At 40.2% G+C, this 20,321-nt stretch overlaps 1 protein-coding gene across 2 annotated transcripts in view; it reads left to right on the top strand.

Moving 5' to 3' along the window:
• Positions 1-20,321, top strand: part of drp2 (dystrophin related protein 2) — a 159,525-nt gene that overhangs the window by 100,413 nt on the left and 38,791 nt on the right. For both annotated transcript variants that reach the window (XM_065958492.1, XM_065958491.1), the window contains 5 exons: positions 5,736-5,892; positions 15,953-16,073; positions 16,463-16,574; positions 17,852-18,008; positions 20,156-20,302. In XM_065958492.1, coding sequence (XP_065814564.1) covers positions 5,736-5,892; positions 15,953-16,073; positions 16,463-16,574; positions 17,852-18,008; positions 20,156-20,302 — 694 coding nt within the window. The remainder of the gene's footprint in view (positions 1-5,735; positions 5,893-15,952; positions 16,074-16,462; positions 16,575-17,851; positions 18,009-20,155; positions 20,303-20,321) is intronic.

Raw genomic sequence — 20,321 nt, 5'->3', positions numbered from 1 at the left:
TGACTGCAATTGAGAGGGAGACAGATAAAGAGAGAGAGGAAGAAAGGAGGTAGAGTCAGGGCTGTGCTTAAAGCTTCTCCGTGCCCTGAGGCAACACAGTAGCTTGCTCGTCTCTCCTAAAAACAGCAGAAACACTGTTCCTATCTCCACTGCATTAATTAATAATCAAGCCGAGCACTAAGCCTCTCTCTGTAATCTTCCACACTGATGGGGGAGTTTGATTTCTATTTGACCGCGTTATTTACTTTGCATGGTAACTGTCAAGAAATGTGAGGCTACAACAGTTAATAGCATGCAACAGAAATCCCCAACTTAGTTATAACTGAATATGAAAGTATAGGTTTGCTAAACAGATGCACAATTAAATGTAAGTGTTTTTTAAAATTATTTTTTGGGCTTTTCATTCTGAACGGAGGACAGTTTATATAGTAGAAAGCTGGCATGAGAGAGTGAGGGATGACATGCGACAAAGTGCAGAGGGTCACACGTCCACCCACTTTAAGGACTATAGCTTTTCCCATGCTGAGCTTGCAATATAACTGCTAACATGAAACCCACAACATTGTGATTAGGATTTCTGTTCCCACTCAAGGACATATGGATGTTGATTCGTCCCTTGCATCTGTGTATTTACATTCATTACGGAGGTTGGTCTCTCTCATTTGAATCCTTTGATTGGGGCTAATCCAGGAAAGGTCTATGATCCTCATTTTGACAATACCTGTTATTTTGACAGCATGTCTCAGCTTAGATTTCATCACGTGTTCCCTGGAGAGATCCGCTGTGTTTCAGCCTGGAAGCTGTTTACTGGCACACCAACAGATCAATCTGTATGTTAAACGTGTCCTACATGTCAAACAATATGTCAGTAGCATAAAGCAGCTGTGGTAATCAAGCCTGTTGCCTGGTATGAAGAACCTGAGATAGGAAACCACAGCTCACCTCATCACATAACATAAAAATGCCATGGCTTTTACCCTTACATTACGTGTGCATATGCCAAAGTCCAGATCGCTTTTAGGTTATACACCAATTCCTACTGTTCCCATCTGGGGAAAGAGGATGCTTTGAAATAACTCACATGTCAGTAGATGTTGTTCAAAGAGCAAAATAGTCTGTGTATGGAGGAAGTCAGGGTAGATGGATGGGCAGATGGGTCAAACAAACTTGGGACTTCAGCAGAAAAAAGGCCTTCATGTCCTGTGAGAGAAGCACACAAGAAACATACCTGGACTAAACTTTACTTGATGTTATAAATAATCTTAACATCGTGTGCTTACAGTAATTTTACTGAATTAATGAATATACTTTTTGAATGCAAAACATGATGTGTTCTCTTAACTAAACCTCATCAGATCACATCAAACTCTGACCACTTCACCACAATAACCTCATATTTATTTAGATAAAAATGAACCTGTATTCAACCCACAATGGGAAAACTTACAGTTTTTAAGAGCAGCCAAAAAAGGAGAAAAAGAAAAATGCTCTTCACACAGTGCACAAATAATATACAAACCTATACCCTTTAAAGTGATGCATGGTATTTGGCCACATCAACTCTAACCAGGAGTTAATAGTAAGGACTGCATGCAAACATGACTTTAACATATGCACTTCACTTATATTGAATGTGAACAGTTGTGTTATTTGTATGCTCATTTGTGAGAGTGGGTGTTATAGGGACACACTCAAGGGTCAAATAAAAACACACCGTAAGCAGCTTTTTCTGGTAATTATGCCCTTTTGTGTTTCTCAGACAGCTTCATGTTCTTTAGTCAAGATGCTATCCACCAAAGAGCACTTAAGGTACACTCCGACTTCCCTAGAAAACTGAACATTTTAGGATGAGTCACTCTCTCAAAAAGACAACACACACGTTGTTTGTCTGGTAAATGGCAAATGGACTTGTATAACACTTTTTACACTGCATGTCACACTCACTTTTTCACACCACATTGTCACACTTAAGCCGAGGCTGCTATATAAAGTGTCCATCAGTATTAACTAATGAATTCATACACATTCACACACCGCTGACGTAGCATCAGCAGCAATTTGGGGTTCATTGTCTTGTCCAAGGACACTTGAAAATGTGACTGCAGGAGCTGGGGATTGAACCCTCACCTTCCGGTTGAGGGATGGACAACTCTACCACTGAGTCACAGCCGGTTGTAAACAGCTACTTTGACCGACTGCAATTCTTTAGCCCCTATAATTATCTTGTAAAATAATCTGCTGATCCGACCAACAATGATTTAATTTAGCGAATTTGAAAGCAGTTTGTGTATCCTAAGCTTGGATTAGCCTCTGCGGCTATTATAAGCACATCAGTGGGCCAACCATTTTGTTCTCACAGGTCTCTTTAGTGCTGTAAACATTTACATTGTTGTTTATTTTAAATCAACCACACGTACATAATCCTGCTCTGTTACATACACATCAACGCCTCAACCATGCAGCTTCAAATGATATGAAACGATACACTTTGAGGAGCAACAAGAAGAGTGACCAGAATTTAACAAGACATATAATGTGTTGCATATTCCTTTTGTTTGCCTTTGCAATCATTTAAAGCTTTTAGTATTAGTATTGCCAACCTTTAACCTTAAGCGTGTCACTTTATATGCTTTATTTCATCTTGTTTTTTTTAATTCAACCTGAAGGTAACTGTAAACCAACTTTAATTACAAAAAAGTAACTTAAATAATTTAAGACCGACTAAAATACCTTCATTCTAAAATGGGTACTATTGAAAATGTCTACTTAACAATGCCTCATAATGCTGGGAAGTGAGAATGGCAGCTCTGTTAAAAGTTGCATCATGCAGCTAATGAAAAAGCTCTTAAAACCCACTGCTCATTACATAGCTAGCAGAGGGAAGTTAGTAGCTACATAAACTAGCATTTTGCCGCTAAAGGGAGTAAAAGTGGAGACCAACATAAGAGTTATAAGAGATTGAAATGTTGCACTTACATTCACCAGTTGGCTAAAACACAATTATTAAAAACAGTTTGAGCTGTAGATTTGAAAGTGTTGTGTTTGGAGCTTGTTTTTCTGGTCCAAAGTGGAAAAAGAAATGTTCAGCAGAAGCTTATTTCCTGGAATTGATCTTTAAGAGCTAGTACACCCGGCCTGTTTTTGGTCCGCACAAAAACAAACTCATGATCCTTGGAATCTCTTTAATAAAATCTGCAGAACTTTGGTGTAAACTGATATCAAGATTCTTTCACTACAGAAATAAAAAAAACCTGTCTGTCTCTCATACTGGCAAACCTTTATCCTGGCTCCCCTACAGCTTAGCAGGGCAAGAGTTGTTCTTGGCAGCACCCACCATGTGACAACGATTCCATTACAGCTCAGGCAGCGCTCTATTTGTCTCGCCCTGTGTGTGTGTAATGGAAGCGCTCGTGATGGGTGAGTGTACTGTGAGATGTGTGTGTGTGTGTGTTTGGTTGTGCATGGTTCTGTATAAGTGTGTGAATAGGCGGGAGGTCGCTTTTGAGGTTCTGAAGCGTTTTGAAACTTCTCTGCAACATTGCCAGGTTCATCTTTTGATGGATGACATTACTTAGACACAGCCAAGGCCAGGTTTGGCTCTGATTTGAGTCAGATCTCTCTCTCTCTCTCTGTGTGTGTGTGTGTGTGTGTGTGTGTTTGTGTGTATTCCTGCCTGGTCTGGAGGTGCCAAAGAAAAAAAAAACATTTCCTCTTTGATTCAATTACCTCAACAGTCTGAGCTGGAGGGGCAACATGAGGCTAAAGGGACAGCACGGTCTTCCTGTCTCACACAAGTTTCCTGACTGCAGGTTTTAAAAGAGAGTGCTATCAGTTCTGAAATGTGCACTTACAAGCTTGATTTCACCTCCCCCCCTTAAGGTTTAAAAGCTTTTCCCACATGCCTTCCCGAAACTGTCATCTCTGAAGTGATATGTAATCCCTCATGTGTCACAACTCATCTTTGCCAAACTCAGTTTGAGGAAAATTGCTTCACAAGTCTTTTTCCAGCTGCTAACGTGCCATCGCTAATGTCAGCACGCTAACGGCGGAGGTCACGAGATAATGGCAGAGAATGTTGTTGCTGTATTTAACGGTGAATGTCTTATTAGGTTTGACCTCATCCTCCATGTACTTGTCCACATTTAACAATGTTACAACCTCAAAATAATCTAAAGGCAATTAGTTGCACCTGATCTGAGTCCAGGGGTTCACAACAAAGCAGCTCAAGCTTTTCATATTCTTATTTAGAAATCATTTAAAAAAAACCTTGAATATTTTCCTTTCACACCTCAAATTAGTGTGTTTTTGTGTTGTTCCAGTAGTATTTCACTTAAAACCCATTGAAATGTGCATGTTTTAAACTGAAAGTGTGTGGAAAAATTTGAGGAGGAAGATCGCTATGCCAGACACTGTGTGTTAACCCTAGCTGCAGAAATGCATCATTGTGAAAACTCTTTCTGACTGTAACTTTATTGTCTTCATTTCAACTCTGAAATCTTCTAGTGCTCCCCTGACTTCACATCAGCTTTAATAATATATATATTTGAGTGCTGGCTTCTGCTGTGTAATTGAAGCACTAAGATGCCCCCCCCAACTACTTAAGTACCAGCTGTGCCACTGATACACGAGCAGTGGTTCTTTCTGACATCTCTCGTGTTGCTGGCAGGTGGTGAGCAAATAGATTCTCCTTGTTATTTGTTCCTGATTCACTCCAGCAATCCTGCAGCAGAACTAACCTGTGACTGTGTGTGTGTTACCTTGTCTGACATGTGCCAAACATGCAGAGTTGCAGAGTATCTGCTGTGACTGGCAGAGCGATGATTTAAGGCTGTTGCTCTTTACTTTGCATCCTCACCAGTTGAGGATCAGCGTAGAAGACCTGAGAGTTAAGAATCAGCATTGCTAATGGTATTTCAGCATACACTCGGTAAGAGCTGGAAATAGAACTATGGTGTATATGGAAAAAGTCAGATAGATTGCTAAAAATGAATTCTAACACTACTTTGTTTAGCCACTTGCTTCATAAAACTACTCTCCATTTGTGTCAGAAAGAGTCTACTCATATCTAAACTTTTAAAATCGTCAAATTTGACCCATACACAAGATAGAGGTTGTTATTTACATTTTTAATGTTATATGTTCCATTTTTATGGCTCGAGTTTGGACCAACACATACAGCTTTGTTTTCTGTGTGTCAGCTTCTCATTATCCAATTAATGATCAAACAGAGCAGCTAAGCTTAACTTTGCATCGTGCGAGAGCAGTTTTATATTGTTTGTAGGATTTTTGATCTTTTTCGTTGGGTTTTTGAAGGAGAAATGGACAACTTAAGTCTCGATAGATCCATTGCATATATCGAGCAATTGATGCTAACAGTGTCTGGTTATGATTGCTGAGCTATGTCTTTATAATCTCTGTTTGGAGGAAAGGTTTAGCACACTGTTCATTTTAATACTTCCATAAAACAAAAACATTCAAATGTTACTTCTAGAATTATCAAAATACAATCCTTGTCAAAAAAATCAATGCTAAAATGCAGTTTCCATGCAGCACTTCCAAAAGTAACATGATCATCACAACATGAATAAACTTTAAGCATTGCATATAAATGCTTAAATACTAACTAAAGTTTTTACATATTATGATGACGTTTTGAAACTGTTGACATTATGCATGGTGAATAACCAAATAATCTGTTTGCCTAACCGAATGTGTGTTTATGTGTGTGCTTGCAGAGTGCGGCTAGAGGCCTTCTCCGACAACAGCGGGAAGCTGCAGCTCTCTCTGCAGGAGATCATCGAATGGCTGACAGCCAAGGACGAGGAGCTGTCAGAGCAGCTGCCCATAGGAGGTGATGTTGGGGCTGTGCAGCACCAGAGGGAGTTCCACCAGGTAATGTGGACAATGATACACCTCCAGTCCAAACATTGCACGTCCAGTACAAATAGTGATGAAATAGAGTCTTTATTGGGCCAAAGGGAAATCTCCAAGTACGTACTTCAGACAAAGAGATTTATGTGAACAGAAGCACACAGATAGATTGAGTCTATATCTGAGATACATACATTTTGTATGTGATGGTATTGAGTGCCCTTTCCATCTTTGAAGCCTCATATCTGCTTCTTTGTGGGAGGATTTTGAAAAAAAAATGGATAGTGAGTGTTACAAGGTTTATGTGCTCTGCTCTGTGGGATTTGTGTGACGACCCTGTCACTGAGATATGAGAGGCTGGGGGTTGGGAGGCTGAGCGCTTCTGACTACTCAAAGCATTTTTACACAGCAGGTCACACCTACTAATTCACACCCATTCAAACACTGGTGGCATATAAGTGTCCATCAGTATTAACTAATCCCATTCATACATATTCATTCATGCACCGCAGACTAAGCACTTGGGACGTATGAGTTTTACCTCGGACAAGTGTCTACAGAAACTGGGGATCAAACCCCCGACCATCCAGTTGAGAGAACACTCTTCTACAGTTGTCCCAGGTTCATTCATTCATCCTTTGGGCAGTGTTTGCAGAGTAAATGGGTGAATTTCTGATGCTGGGGACAGTTGACATAGTAGATAAATGTGTTTCAGCAGCAGTGAGGTATTATGAGTTTCATGGTCTTCCAGGGCAGCAGCAAAAGGTGAGAAACAGAATAGAGCATTTTGCAGATAACAGATAGTCTTTGTGGGCAGCTTGTGTAGAACTCACAGATATTGATCACGCTGAGTTTATTGTCCAGCCTGAGTCAATACGAGATAGTTGAAACTCTCTCGGAGTTCAGCTGTCATTGATACAATTGATGTAGGTGGGGCTTTGTGCAGTGTTGTTTATATGTGGAATGAAAAATCTTTTCTTGAAATCAGTGGTTTATTTGATGCTAAAACAATCATTGTTTTAAAGAAACTGGAGAGGGAATGCGCAGAGGAGGGACGGAGACATTTTCATTACTAGCTGAGATGCACACTGAGTTGGATGTAGAACTAGTTCATAACCCAACAGCCTCCTGTTGTCTCACACATTTTGTTCTCTGTTTGGAAGTAGCTTCTGTAGTCTTCTAATATCTCCCTTGTACATTTGAAACTAACTGGGAGGTGGAAGACTGATTCACATTACAATCAATCTGTGGAGTAAGCTTTTTCATCAAGAGTAAACTCATAAACTCACTGGACAGACCACAACTGATGCTGGCTTTTGAAATGAGCACTGATAACAAGCGAGATGGCACCTGTCCTCTTTAGCCCAGCGAACAGACTGTCCAGGATTTCCAAACAGGAAGTCAGATTTTGACTCATGAGACCTCAGGATATTTTTCAAACTTTGCCTCAGTCTTTTTTCGAATGAGCCTGAACCCAGAGAAGGAGAGAAGGTAGCAGTCTTTCTGGATCTGGTTTATATAAAGTTTTCCTTTTTGCATGGCAGAGAGTTAGGTAACATTTGTGAATACAGACAATTTGCTTTGAGGTGTTCTAGCACCCACACAGTGAGGTCCACTACAGAACCGTGTCTGTTTGTAATGCAGGGCTGTCTGACGGTCAGAAGATCAGACACACAATATTTTTTTTTTGGCCTGGTAGTCTGCATACAGATATGTATTCAGAGTCGAAGTACATTTTTCTTAAAGTGCTTGCTTACATTGTCTTTCAAAGAATAGTGAACCCCTCCCAATCTTTACCTCAGACAGACTCTGCCTCTCTGAGAGACTCTTATTTCCAACCTGATCAACCATCAATATATGACGAGTTGGGGATGAGATCGTGTTGCTTTTTCTACCCAATTATGTTTTCAACCTGTTACCAGCTAACTTTGAGATGTTCCATTATTTATTTCTTTAAGCATTTCACAACTTAACCAGTCTTTTGTTGCCACTGTCCCAACTATTTTAAACATATTGGACAATTCGCATTCAAATAGGACATAAAATGTCCCAAACACAAAGAGATCTCTAAGTTTGAACACCTTTTTCAATCAATCATGAGTCTCAATGTTTTGAAAATAATCACATTCTGTTTTTGTTTGTATAAACTTCTTTGAATTTGGGGTTGTAAAAATTAAGTGGTCTAATTCTGCATCTCTGGACTGCTGGAAAAAGCATAATAAGACAGTTTGTATTTGACATTACATTCATCTGAGCTCACAATTTTGCCGTCTTGAGATTTGTATAACCATGCATGCTGTTCCCTTTCTAATTCTCTGCTGTGGCCTGGGGGGATTTGTTTTAAAATGGCAAACTGTAACACAAACACACAATCTGCACATTATAAGCGTGATTTAAAAAAAAAAAAAAGTATTCATTCCCTCTGAGGTAAATAAGCATTTTGATTAACACTGAATCACATGAGGATTACCTGCTTCACCTCAGTTTCAATCTCTGTTTGACTTTCTGATGAAGTTCTGTCAGTAAATTATAATGAGAGTGCAAAGAAATAACTAGAAACCAAAAATTGTAGCATCTCAATGCGCTCAAAATACCAAACCCAGAGGTTATATTACCTTGTTGTCAGTATCCAGCACTAAGATGATAGCAATGGTAACGATTTTAACATTTCTTTTTAAATATCAAAGATTAAAGCTTAAGGGAACATCAGTTCTGGTTGCTGACAGCTAGCCTTGTTCTCCTCCTCCTCCTACTCCTCCTCCCCCTCCTCTTCCTCCTCTTCAGATAAGTCCTCCATGGTTCAGCGATTCAAACTGGCTATTTAAATCCCTTCAAGGGCTAGCATGGATAGAAGGACACACATCCACAGACCTTATTGATCATGGCCGAATCAGTGCTTTTTAAAATTCCCGACATACATCTTGCGTCTTTGATCTCATTTTTAAACCCTCACACTTCTTTCAGTTATTTTCTCTTATTTTCTCTTCCTACATCGTCTCAGGTCTGTGATGGCGGGTTCAAACTGTGCCTGATCGATTTCAGTTTGTCCACCATTAGAAAGCTCGTTTTGGATATATTCACCTTTTTAAGAGTGTAACAAAATAAAATGAAATTCTATTGATTTCCACAAGGTAAATTAACCTCTTAAGACCCAGACGATATGCTTTTTTGACTTCCTTGAGTTAGAACACCAGTACATGTAATATGCACTATCTTTAAAGAGAAAGCTGCAGGATGAGATGGTTTTACTGTAAGAAATAACTAAGTTATCAGTTTACTAGTTGTAGAAAGCAAATGCAGTATATGTTAAACCCTTATATTTATTCTTTTGGTAGACAGAAACTACATGTAAATTTGTCACATTACCAAAAATCAATACCAATGTAGACTTAAAGGTTACTATGGAAGCCCTAAGCAGACATGATTCTGCACATTTTATTAATCAGTTTTCCCATGATAACAAGTAATCGGATTTTTTTCTTAAGATTGTGACTTATTCATCCTGTAACCCCGGAGTTGCTAAAGCACAAAACAAAAACCTCATTGGTGTGTGCACTGACAGCACGGCATCCTGTGGTCAGGCTTATCACAATGAACACACAGCCTATTGTTTTGCTTTTTAGATCTCCTGAAAATTCTCATCATCATCAGGAAAACGAGCTTTGATATCTCGATTAAATGAGAAAATTAAGTCAAAATGTTGAGAAAACAACCAGAAATGACTCAGTATCATAGAAATGGACTACAATAAATATATGGATACATATATAGGGCTTCTGTAGATACTACATGCAAAGACTTGTTTCTTCTTTTTAATCAGTGTTGTAGCTTGTCACAAATTCTATATGAACATAAACTACAAACATTATGAAACGGTTTCAACTCTTTCATTTGTTGAGGTTTTGCATCTTGTTCTCTTTCTTCTTGGGTTTGGCTGTAGGTTGACTTGGCAGAGACAGCTGCCATCTTGTTTTTACCACTGTTGTAGTCGAGTCAACAAACCCTCGAGTCCCCAGTGCTCAAGTCCAAGTTGAGTCCGAGTCACCAAAGAAAAATCTGAGTCCAGTTGAGTCCCCACTACCTGATTCTGAGTCCAAGTCCGAGTCGTCAAAGTTGAGTATGAGCCGAGTTCCAAGATGGGCTTCAGTCCTCCACTTAAGCACATTGATGTGATTATTTGAATATGTTAAATGCTTCTAAAATGAGCTTTAACTTTCTATTATATGTGAGTCTTGTGTTTATACTGTGCCTCAGTCTTAGAGGGTAGTTTGTATGGTGTTAAAACACAGAGCCATCAAACGACATCAAACCACACGTGAAAATTGTTCTGTCTTCAGAGCTCAGAAAAGATTAATAACCAGCCAATGAATGAAAACTCTGTTTCGGTTGACCATATGCATGTACACACATAAACCAGTAACTCTCTGGTTCCTGATAGAAAACGATTTATATCTATCTATATACTCGTTTCTATCAGATTTCATGAATTGATCAAGCTTGTGACTTCAGAGGTTGCTCAAGCAGATCAAAAGAAATTAAATTTCTTTCCTGTTTGTTGTTTGTTGGTGGGACAATCATAATCTCAGGATGTCTTTTAGGGAGGAAGTCTCTCCACTGAAATCTTTATAAGTGACATGTTTTAAAGCCCAGAAGGTTGGTAGGACCCCAGGGACTGCTCAGCAGGCACATGTGTATGTCTCTGATGTTCTCTTAGAGTGTGGCATAAAGAAATTAAGAAAAAAAAAAAGATTATAATGCCAAAATAAACCATAGCTGAATTAGAAATATCTATATTTTTGTGAATAAACAATATTAAGTAAAGAATACTAGATTCAGATTAACACAAAATGTACTTGGATGTGTGTGTAAAGGATAGAACCACAAGAAGAAATGGTTTTCGATTACTTGTACGACTGAACTTCTTTGGAGAGACGTGACCTAAGATGCTCGGGATTTTCTTCCATTTCCTGTTATATCATCTAAACTGTGGATGATGTATCACAGGAAGTGGGACTATTGTGACGCACACACACACACACACGCAGACACACAAACACACGCAGACACACACACACACGCAGACACACACACACACACACACGCAGACACACACACACACGCAGACACACACACACACACACACACGCAGACACACACACACACGCAGACTCACGCACACACACACACACGCACACACACATACACACGCAGACACACACACACACACGCACACACGCACACACGCGCACACACACACACACACACACACGCACACACGCAGACACACACGCACACACGCGCACACACACACACACACACACACGCACACACGCAGACACACACACACACACGCACACACGCACACACACGCACACACACACACACACACACACACACACACACACACACACACACACACACACACACACACACCTGTAATTGGTTCTGTAAGTACACCAGAGTTTCCCTTTCCACCCTCTCTCCAATTTTCTGTGCTGTCAGTTTGTGCGGCGACTCTGAAAGAGGACTTGTATCGATGGTGATAGGTTTGTGGCTCCAATCGCACCTTGACTTGTGCTCTGTGAAATCAGCCCCACAATTAAACTTAACACTACCCTTAAGTTTCTCCTGACCCCCTTTTCCCCCCCCTAATCTTCTATTATCTGGCCCCCCCCCTCTCCACTCCTCCTTGTCTTGCACTCTGTGTGTTCGTCATCCCTCCAACAGTGATGGTGCTGCTTGATGATGCACAGCCCTCCAAAAACTCACTGAGTCATTTATAGTTCTCAGTGTTAAACATCTCTCCTCTCCCCTTCCTCTCCAAAATGTTCCATCTCCCGCACAGCGCGCCTTCATTATCTGAGATGCCGAGGCTTCCTGAGCGCCTGGTTGCTCTAAAACTTTTCTGACAAAGCAGAGGGGGAAATTGCATCCCAGTTTTCCATAGAGAATTAATGCGTTTTAAGAAATGTGAATTATTGATCTTAAGTGGATTATTCTGATGTCGGTTTTGTGTGCAGGATGAACGTCTTCTGCGCTACATTTGTGTGTGTGTGTGTGTGTGTGTGTGTGTGTGTGTGTGTGTTGGTTTGGGATTTTGTTGACTGTGTTTGGGTGGGGATGGAGGGGAGTTTGGGTGGGAAGATATGTTTTATGTGAGGCTCTGCTGTGTTGGGATAAGTGAGCATTTTGCCGTTTGGAGGGATTTTGTGGGACTGAAGCAACCGCTGAATCTCCTCTCTTGTTGCGAGCGACCGTCTGGCGGGAGGAGTAAAAGGCACACTATCAACATGTTTAGAAGTCAATGGAGTCTCTAATGAAGTCAACCCCCCCCCCCCCACACACACACACACACACACTTTTTTTTCCCTCCTCCATGCATTATGTATCTTAATCTGATCTGAAGGCTTCTCTCTTAATGTTCCTTCAACCAAAGATGAAGCCTCTGAGTGTGAAATTTAGCTGGAATTAAAGTTTTAACATGACAGCTGGCTCAGGGAATCCGTGGCTCAGCTCCTCTTTGGGGCAGCAAAGCAGCTAAAGAGAGGATGAAGAGAGGGTGCAGGGAAAGAACAGGAAGGAAGGAAGCAAGGAGGGTTGTGATTATCGAAAGAGTGTGCGAGGGAGGAAGAGAAGAGGACAGACTGCAGGTTTTCTTCATGACTGCTACACTGAGAATCTTATCTGCTGCCACAGCCTCCTACCGCTACACATTTCTGCATGTTTTCTCTGTTCTGCCTCATGTTTGCTGCTGTTTCTTACTGGGGGGGGGGGAAGCTTTCTGTTTAGCTCTCCTCCTCGCTCTGTGTTATCAGGCTTACCGGGCTCTGGTTCTGGGGTTTCTTAATAGTCACTGAAACAGTCACTGCTGCTGCACCAAATGATGCTGCTAATTCCAGCTGGTAATGTAGATTTTCAGCTGAAATCGTAATCTCTTCATAGCGTAAAAGGATTGAGAATGCTGTCTTCAACCTAAATAAATTACTTTGAAGAGAGGGCATGTCCCTGGCTTTAACTCGCATACCTGCAGTGTGTTATATAGAGAACAGAGATTAGTGTGTAGAAGAATGACACACTGGCTTTCTTCAAGGCCCCCGGGAGGCTCTGGGTATCTGCTCAGCGGTGGAGTAAAGTCCTGCATCTCTGTATGTGTGTGTCTTCTTTCACACTGAGCCCTGTCTGTTATTTACTTAGCAGTGCTGTTGAATGTTGACTCCAGGAGCACGGTTTTTTCCAGATAATTGGCTCCTCCTTGCAAAAGTCTGTAGCTGACCACTACTCCCTCTAGATTTGGTGTCCCATTGAGCCCCCGGGTTCTCAGCACATACGGTAACACGTAATCTCATGTTGTCCTACCATGTGGATCGCTGCTGGTGTATGTGTGTCTTCATTTCTCTTAGTGGTTACCAATGCATTGCAAAAAAAGATGCGTTTCCATGATTTTTTTTTCCTCCCATGTGTTTCTTTGTTGCATGTGTGTCTCTCTTCTTTCATCATAAAAGCACCTTTTTGTAACCTTTGACTGCAAAGTGACATCATACTTGCCTTACACAATAAAATATATTTCTCAGACTTAAATCAAAATGTATTCTTCTTTAATGCAATACTCTGCTGCAGCCTAATGAGTGTAGGTATGACCAGTAGATACATGACGCAACACTTCATCTAGCTACAGGATATTAAGAGACTCTGTTTTTTTTTTTACTTTCTAGTCTACTTGTTCTCTACTTATGTTGCGTCACATAAAATATACTCTAAATTAAAAATGCACCATATCCGAAAAAAAAAAATAGCCTACAACATTGTTCACTTTTGCAATACCGAAGTGTGATTAATAAACATAAATTAAAGAGTGAATGTTAGTTATACCTTGATTTCTATGTCTATCTGCTGCCCTTGTTTTTACACAATAACTGTGTTTGCAACATTTCCCTCCTGAATCCAAAATAAAACAGCAAACATTTTTTTTACCACTTCAATGTCACCAATTAATCTGAGGGGAGCTGATGAGCTCCATCTGAACATATCAAAATGTCATTAAAGCCAGGCGTCAATCCAGTAAGTAAAAGTATGCATTCTGAGTATGAAAGCGGTGCTTATTCATATTAAATCATTCATTGCTATAAATCCAGACTTTTGCGATGTATCTATTACAAGTGCTCATATAACAATATGGATGAAATTAAAATGAATTGCCCTGCTCCAAATTCTGCATTCATTGACTTCTCCTACTCTTCTCTTTTGCCCACATTTGATGTTCTGAACCTGTGTCAGCTTCCTGTTTTGTACCATGTGCTGGACAGTTACCTCATGTTGCATTTAGGCGATCTCACAGCCCACATTTAAGAAGTGGAAGTAGCCACTGTGAAATCACCCACTGGTTAATGCTCTATTTTCTTTTTACTTTCAAAATCCTGGTTTCAGTGTTTTCCACCTCTGGTTCTTGGAACCACAAGAAGAGATGATAGAAAAGCATTACTACACCTCTATCCTGCTGCCGCGGTATGGACTTGTCAAATGCAAGATTTCCCTAAAGTCTACCCGGCTTCGTCCTCTCCTTATGAAAATGAAGGCATCATTTACAAAATGAAAGTCATTACATTTTGAAGAAGACCAAAATTTGAGGAAATGAATAAAGTTGCAAGTAGGGGAGTTTTTCTGACTCAAATTAAATCCAACTCCATCTTGCAATAAATGAGTGTCTCACTGCTGGCCACATGGGGTTTAAGGCTCTTGTGTGTAAATTCTTCTTTGAGACCAAAAATATATATAACTATATTCTTATCATAGTCAATGGTCTGTCCTCGTGAACTCACAAAGACTATTTTTTAAACTCACCAAATTTATATTGCAGGTACTTCCTCTCATCGGTCACAGGCAATCCATCATTTGAAACTGGACCAATGAAAATGTCACAGCAGAATGTGAATAATGGAAGTCAGACATAAATCTACTGTTTGTTCTTGTTAGCTGCCTGGACATGTTGTGAATCACCGGGAATTAAATGGAAGCGAGGTCAAGTCAGTTTTATTTATTCCGCCCAAAAATACAATCTGTAGAGCAACGTCTGTCCTTACACCCTTGATCAAGTCGAATCAGCTCAAATATGGAGGTAAATCAAATAATATGAAACATGAGTTCATGCAAAATACTCTCTGCATCTTACCACTTGTCTTCTGACTGGCCAGTTCTGTTTGTCTCATATCCTCAGGAAGTCTCTTAAATGTCACGCGTCCAGGACTGAAATGTACATTGTTTCAATGTCTTTGTTCTTTTTTCACATAATGCATTGGTTTTTTCTCTTTGGCAGAGCCTCATTTTATCAGTGTCCTTGTGTTTAAAAGCTACGTACACCATTAGCATGTTATAATATTGGCTAGTTTCCCATCATGTGTTCATGAAACATCCTAACTTGTACTGGTGACGATAGAATTCAGCCATGTGGTGTTTTACAAAAAGTAAGCTTTAGTTTGAGGCGAGCTTTCTGGTGATAAACTTTCAAAGTTGACAATGGCTGCAAAAAGTTCCCTGAGCTAATAATGGTAACTTAGATTTACTTTTTTTTTTTCAGACCAAAAACCCAAAGACATGTAATTTATTATGGAGAAAAAGGATTAAAAAAAAAGGAACCAATGATTTGTCTTATTTGCTTGTATGTACCTTTTTTTATCATTGAACTTTGAACGTTCAAGCTCAAAACCTTTTGAACAAATGGTACAGCAGCAGCTGAAATAATAGCTTTACAGTGTTTGACAAATAAAACATAAAACCACTCATGTAAAAAAAAACATAGTAAAGGAGTAAAGGTAATCATATGACACAGGCGTGGTTAGAAATGTGCTGATGATATTTTAAAAAAGTTCTGCAATGGAAAGGCAATATGGTGGAAAGAGAATATATGACAGTCTTGGTCTATGTTAGAAATCACTGACATGTTCAGAAGTGAGCGATTGGTTCCCCCTTGCCTTCGTTCCTAGGCTTCATCCTTGACTGAGCCAGCCCTTTAGTCTGAGCACAGTTTATTTCTTTCGTTGTCTTCCTCTCAGAAACACTCTCCTCTCTCTGTTTGTCTCCTCGGCAGGCGTTCATGGAGGATGTGAAGTCTCGAGGGCCGTTCATCTACTCAGTCTTGGAGTCAGCCCAGGCCTTTCTGGCTCAGCACCCCTTCCAGGAACCAGAGGAGACCCTGACCGATGGAAAAGGTCTGTTCCCTTCTTACTTTGAGCCAACTGCTGTGCCAGCCAAAATATCATAGTAACATGCTCTCTCAGCTCAGCCCCATAGCAGCACCCATGCAGGGGAAACCTTCCATTAGTGGCTATTAGCTGTGAGCAGTGTGCTGATGTCACACTGAGTCTGTGAGCTGGGACTAGTTAGCTCTACCTCACTGTACCATCTCATCAGATAAGTAATACAGCAAATTCGGTTGTTTTTCCGCCTTGTGATATTTGGCACACTCACCTGGAGAAAGCTGTACACTTCTCGCCCCCTGCTCCGCCCCTTTACTTCATAACTTCACTTCTGCTCCATTTTTCATGCACGTTTATCCTTCTTATCCCTTTATGGCACGGCCTCACCTCCCCCTCTGCAGAGGTGTCTCCAAGTCGGAGGATCTTAAATGTGAGCCGCTCGGTGTGGAAGCAGGCAAACGTGGCCAGTGACCTGTGGGAAAAGCTGACAGCACGCTGTGTGGACCGCCACAGGTCAGCAACTTTTTATTTAACATTGGGTTCAACTTGTACAGTAAAAGTCTGGAAATGGGTCCTTTTTGAGTGGAATTTTGAGACACCTATAATTTTCTAGATGGCACTTTATACTTATAGTCCACTATAGGTCAGGGAAATATATTGTTCATTTATCTCTCTTACAGTGCCATGAAAGCTATAGAAGCAAGTTGGTTAAACAACACATTGTAAAATATTAAAACAATTTTTTGATTTGTTAACCGTCACAGAAGAGCTTCTAGCTGAGGTCATTTGCCACATCTTAGATACCCATGTCTGTGTTCCACCAAGAGGTGTTTCATCCTTGTATTATTTGATTAAAAAATACTGTAAGTCTCCGGGGTTTCAAATCAAAAGATGGGAATCAATATATCTTTGTAGCAGAACTTTTCATTTTCTTACATTTTCATTTATTGTCACCTCTGGCCTCCGCTCAATATTCAAACAACTGAACTTTATTTAAAGTTGTTAAATGTAGCTCCACCACGCTTAGCTACAGGAATATGCTGTACATGCACTGATGTATCAGCATTAACATTAATGTCAAATCTAATGGTCTATTGGTTAAATGCCCTAATAACTGACAACAGAAAACTTTGACAAGCATGGGCACTTTTATTCATTCCCTGCTTTGGGATAAATAAATTTCTTCCTTTCTTTTCTAAATATATTTAAATCAATCAATACCAGATTGATGCTGTGTGTGTGTGTTCGGAATGTAAAGTAGGGAGAGGTTGCTTTTCACGATAGGTGAAAAAGTCAAGTTAGTAAATAATTGAAGGATAATTCAAAAATAATTTTTATCATACAACTTTTCCTCGTTTTACTAAAAGGCCACAAGGACTTTAATTTCTCACAGTGAATGTTTGTGTGGTGATCCATATCAAGGTTATTCAGCAATACATTCAAAGTAACACAATTACCATAACCTAATTACAAAATGTGGCATATCCATTTTAGAAAACACATTTATCAAGTTCTGGATGGCTAAAAATTCCGAGCTTACTTTTCAGAATATTAGAACATGTTTTTGTAGAAAAATGCATTTAGATGGAGAAATGAATGATGGTATGAAATCCTTTTAATACAGCCCTGCAGAATATGACAGGCTGTACATTTGAATAGATGATGTGGTTGACCGCATGCTCTTTGGTTTCATAATTATTTTTTTTTAGGACATTTCTTGCATTTCTTGCTTTGTTTCAAACTTTAATGTTGCATTTAGTTGACATTTATGAACTATATTTCAACCTCAGACACATGGAGCGGACATTAGAGCGTCTACTTCAGATCCAGGCGGCGATGGAGGAGCTGGCTGTGGCCTTGGAGCAGGCGGAGGGGGTGCGAGACGCCTGGGAGCCTGTGGGAGACCTCTTCATCGACTCTCTGCAGGACCACATAGACGCCACCAAGGTAGATATACCCAGAGAGCACACATACAAGCTTTTCTATCTCTTACACATACTCACACAGGCTTGTAAATGCAGACACATTATAATGATGAGTCCCAGATATAAATTACTTTCACCTGCGGAGCAACTTAATTGTCCCCTTTGAGATAATCGCCTCTGGCTCATCTAGGAAAGCACTGATTGCAACAGGTCGTAAACAAACATCAAAACAGAAACATCTTGCTTTTTTTTTTTTTTTTTTTTCCATCTCAAAAACACAGCAGAGAAATGTTGCTCATGAATAAGTTAGAGATGTGTACCAGCCTTTAAATCATGTGTTGTTTGTTGCCTGTGTAAACATCCCTGTCAGAGGAGCCGTGATCTGACAGACGATGACAAGGACACCGCACTTCAAACTGACGCGCTGGCTGCATGGCCAGGGCTACAATCCTCCGCTGAATAGATGTTGTTAACGAATGACAGGTCATTGGTTTAGTCATTATGTGAGTGCCGAGTGCCGCTGCTGCCTGTAATTGTGCGGCACAATTCATTAGAAGTGAGGGCACTTCACAACAATCATGTCACTGTTTGGACTCCTGTCACAGCCAGCACATGTTCAGCTGGGTCTCTAGGGCAGGCCTGTCACTTGGCCTCATGTGTACTCCCTCACTCATTTACATTCACACTCAGACACATGAATGCATGCATGCAAATAGGACGCATCATAAAACCACGCTATGCATACACATGCATAGAGGTGCAACGAGGGCTGATTATAAATTGAACTAATCAACTGAACACTCTGTCTATAGATTCTTTACAACGTTACAACCCCTCTCTTAAACTGAAAGATTTGACTTGACGTTAGATGGGGCGGCTGTGGCTCAGTTGTTAAGAGTCATTCGTCTCTGAACCGGAAGGTTGGGGGTTCAATCCCCAGCTCCTGCAGCAACATGTCCGATTGGCAAGACACTTAACCCCAAGTTGCTCCCGCTGCTTCGTCAGAGGCCTATGAATGTGTATGAATGGAAATGAATGGGATTAGTTTCTTCTGATGGTAACTTTACATAGAGTGACATGTGGTGTAAAAGCGTTTTCAGTAGTCAGAAGACAAGAAAAGACCGATACAAGCTCAAGTTCATCAAGAATGAGAAAAGCAACAAATCCTGCCATTTCAGATATAGAACTCATCCTTTAATTTAATCTAATCATTGATTGGAAAAACTTTTCAAACACAATGGTGCCTGTGTATTTACTGTTGTTTGACTAATCTATGAGTCAATAATCTATTGATTATTTCAGCTCTACATTTATAAAGATGTATTTCATACACTCCTGCCTTTATTTCTCTGTTTAACAGTTCTCCTGCTGGCGTCTATTCACAGATGGCATACTTGCAGTTATCAGAGATCAATTTCAGGGTATTAAAAGAAGCCATTTTAATAAATATCATATCACAGTCTGCTTAAGGATTTGAGAATTGTAGAATATGAGGATCGGCTTCCACATGGTCACAAATTGCTCATGCTACAGGACATCCATCCGTTATTGTAGACAGAAGACCTCAATTCGATGTCTACAACATTTGAACTTTATTTAATAAATGTTTTCACATTAATTAACATAGCATCACTATGGAGGAATGCAGAGAAGTATCTCTAAAAAACATGTGACTCTGTCAGACATGAATCAGTCACAGCTAACAAATCCTGAAATGTTGCGTTGCAGCTTTGACTTCCAGTTTTCTTGTCTTTACTGTAAACTGTCAAATGAAGACACCAGTGCTCAGAGAATAAACGGCACACACTCGTGTTTTCTTGTCAGACATGTCTTCTTATCTATTTTGAGTGTCTTTGTTTCCTATTCTTTAGATGTAAGTTTTTAGTTAGGTTCCACACTGTGAGGTTGGTAAAAAGTTTTAAAACATCCACAGCGTAAGTTTTCAAAGACTTCAATTTTTGCTAAAATTGATTTCATATATTTTACAGAGAAGAATGAAAAGAAATCAGTTGATATGCACACAGAAACACAAACTTGTTTTTGACAGGGGATGTAAAAGAATAACAACATACACATGGGTGTCATGATATGCTGTTTTGTGAAACTGTATCAATATTCGACTGCTTTGTTTTCCATCCACCTCTCTGCTTCTCTCTGCTTCTCCTGCAGCTTTTTAAGGAGGAGCTGACGCAGGTGAAGGAGGGCATGAAGCACGTCAATGATCTGGCCCACCAGCTGGCTATCGCTGATGTCCATTTGTCGATGGAGAACGCCCGCGCCCTAGAGCATCTCAACAGCAGATGGAAAGTGCTTCAGGTAAAGTTCACTGCTGGGT

This window comes from Labrus bergylta, chromosome 9, assembly GCF_963930695.1.
Source record: "Labrus bergylta chromosome 9, fLabBer1.1, whole genome shotgun sequence".
NCBI classification, from domain to species: Eukaryota; Metazoa; Chordata; class Actinopteri; order Labriformes; family Labridae; genus Labrus; species Labrus bergylta.
Note: the sequence above shows the minus strand (reverse complement) of the source record. Positions and strands in the feature narration are given on the sequence as shown.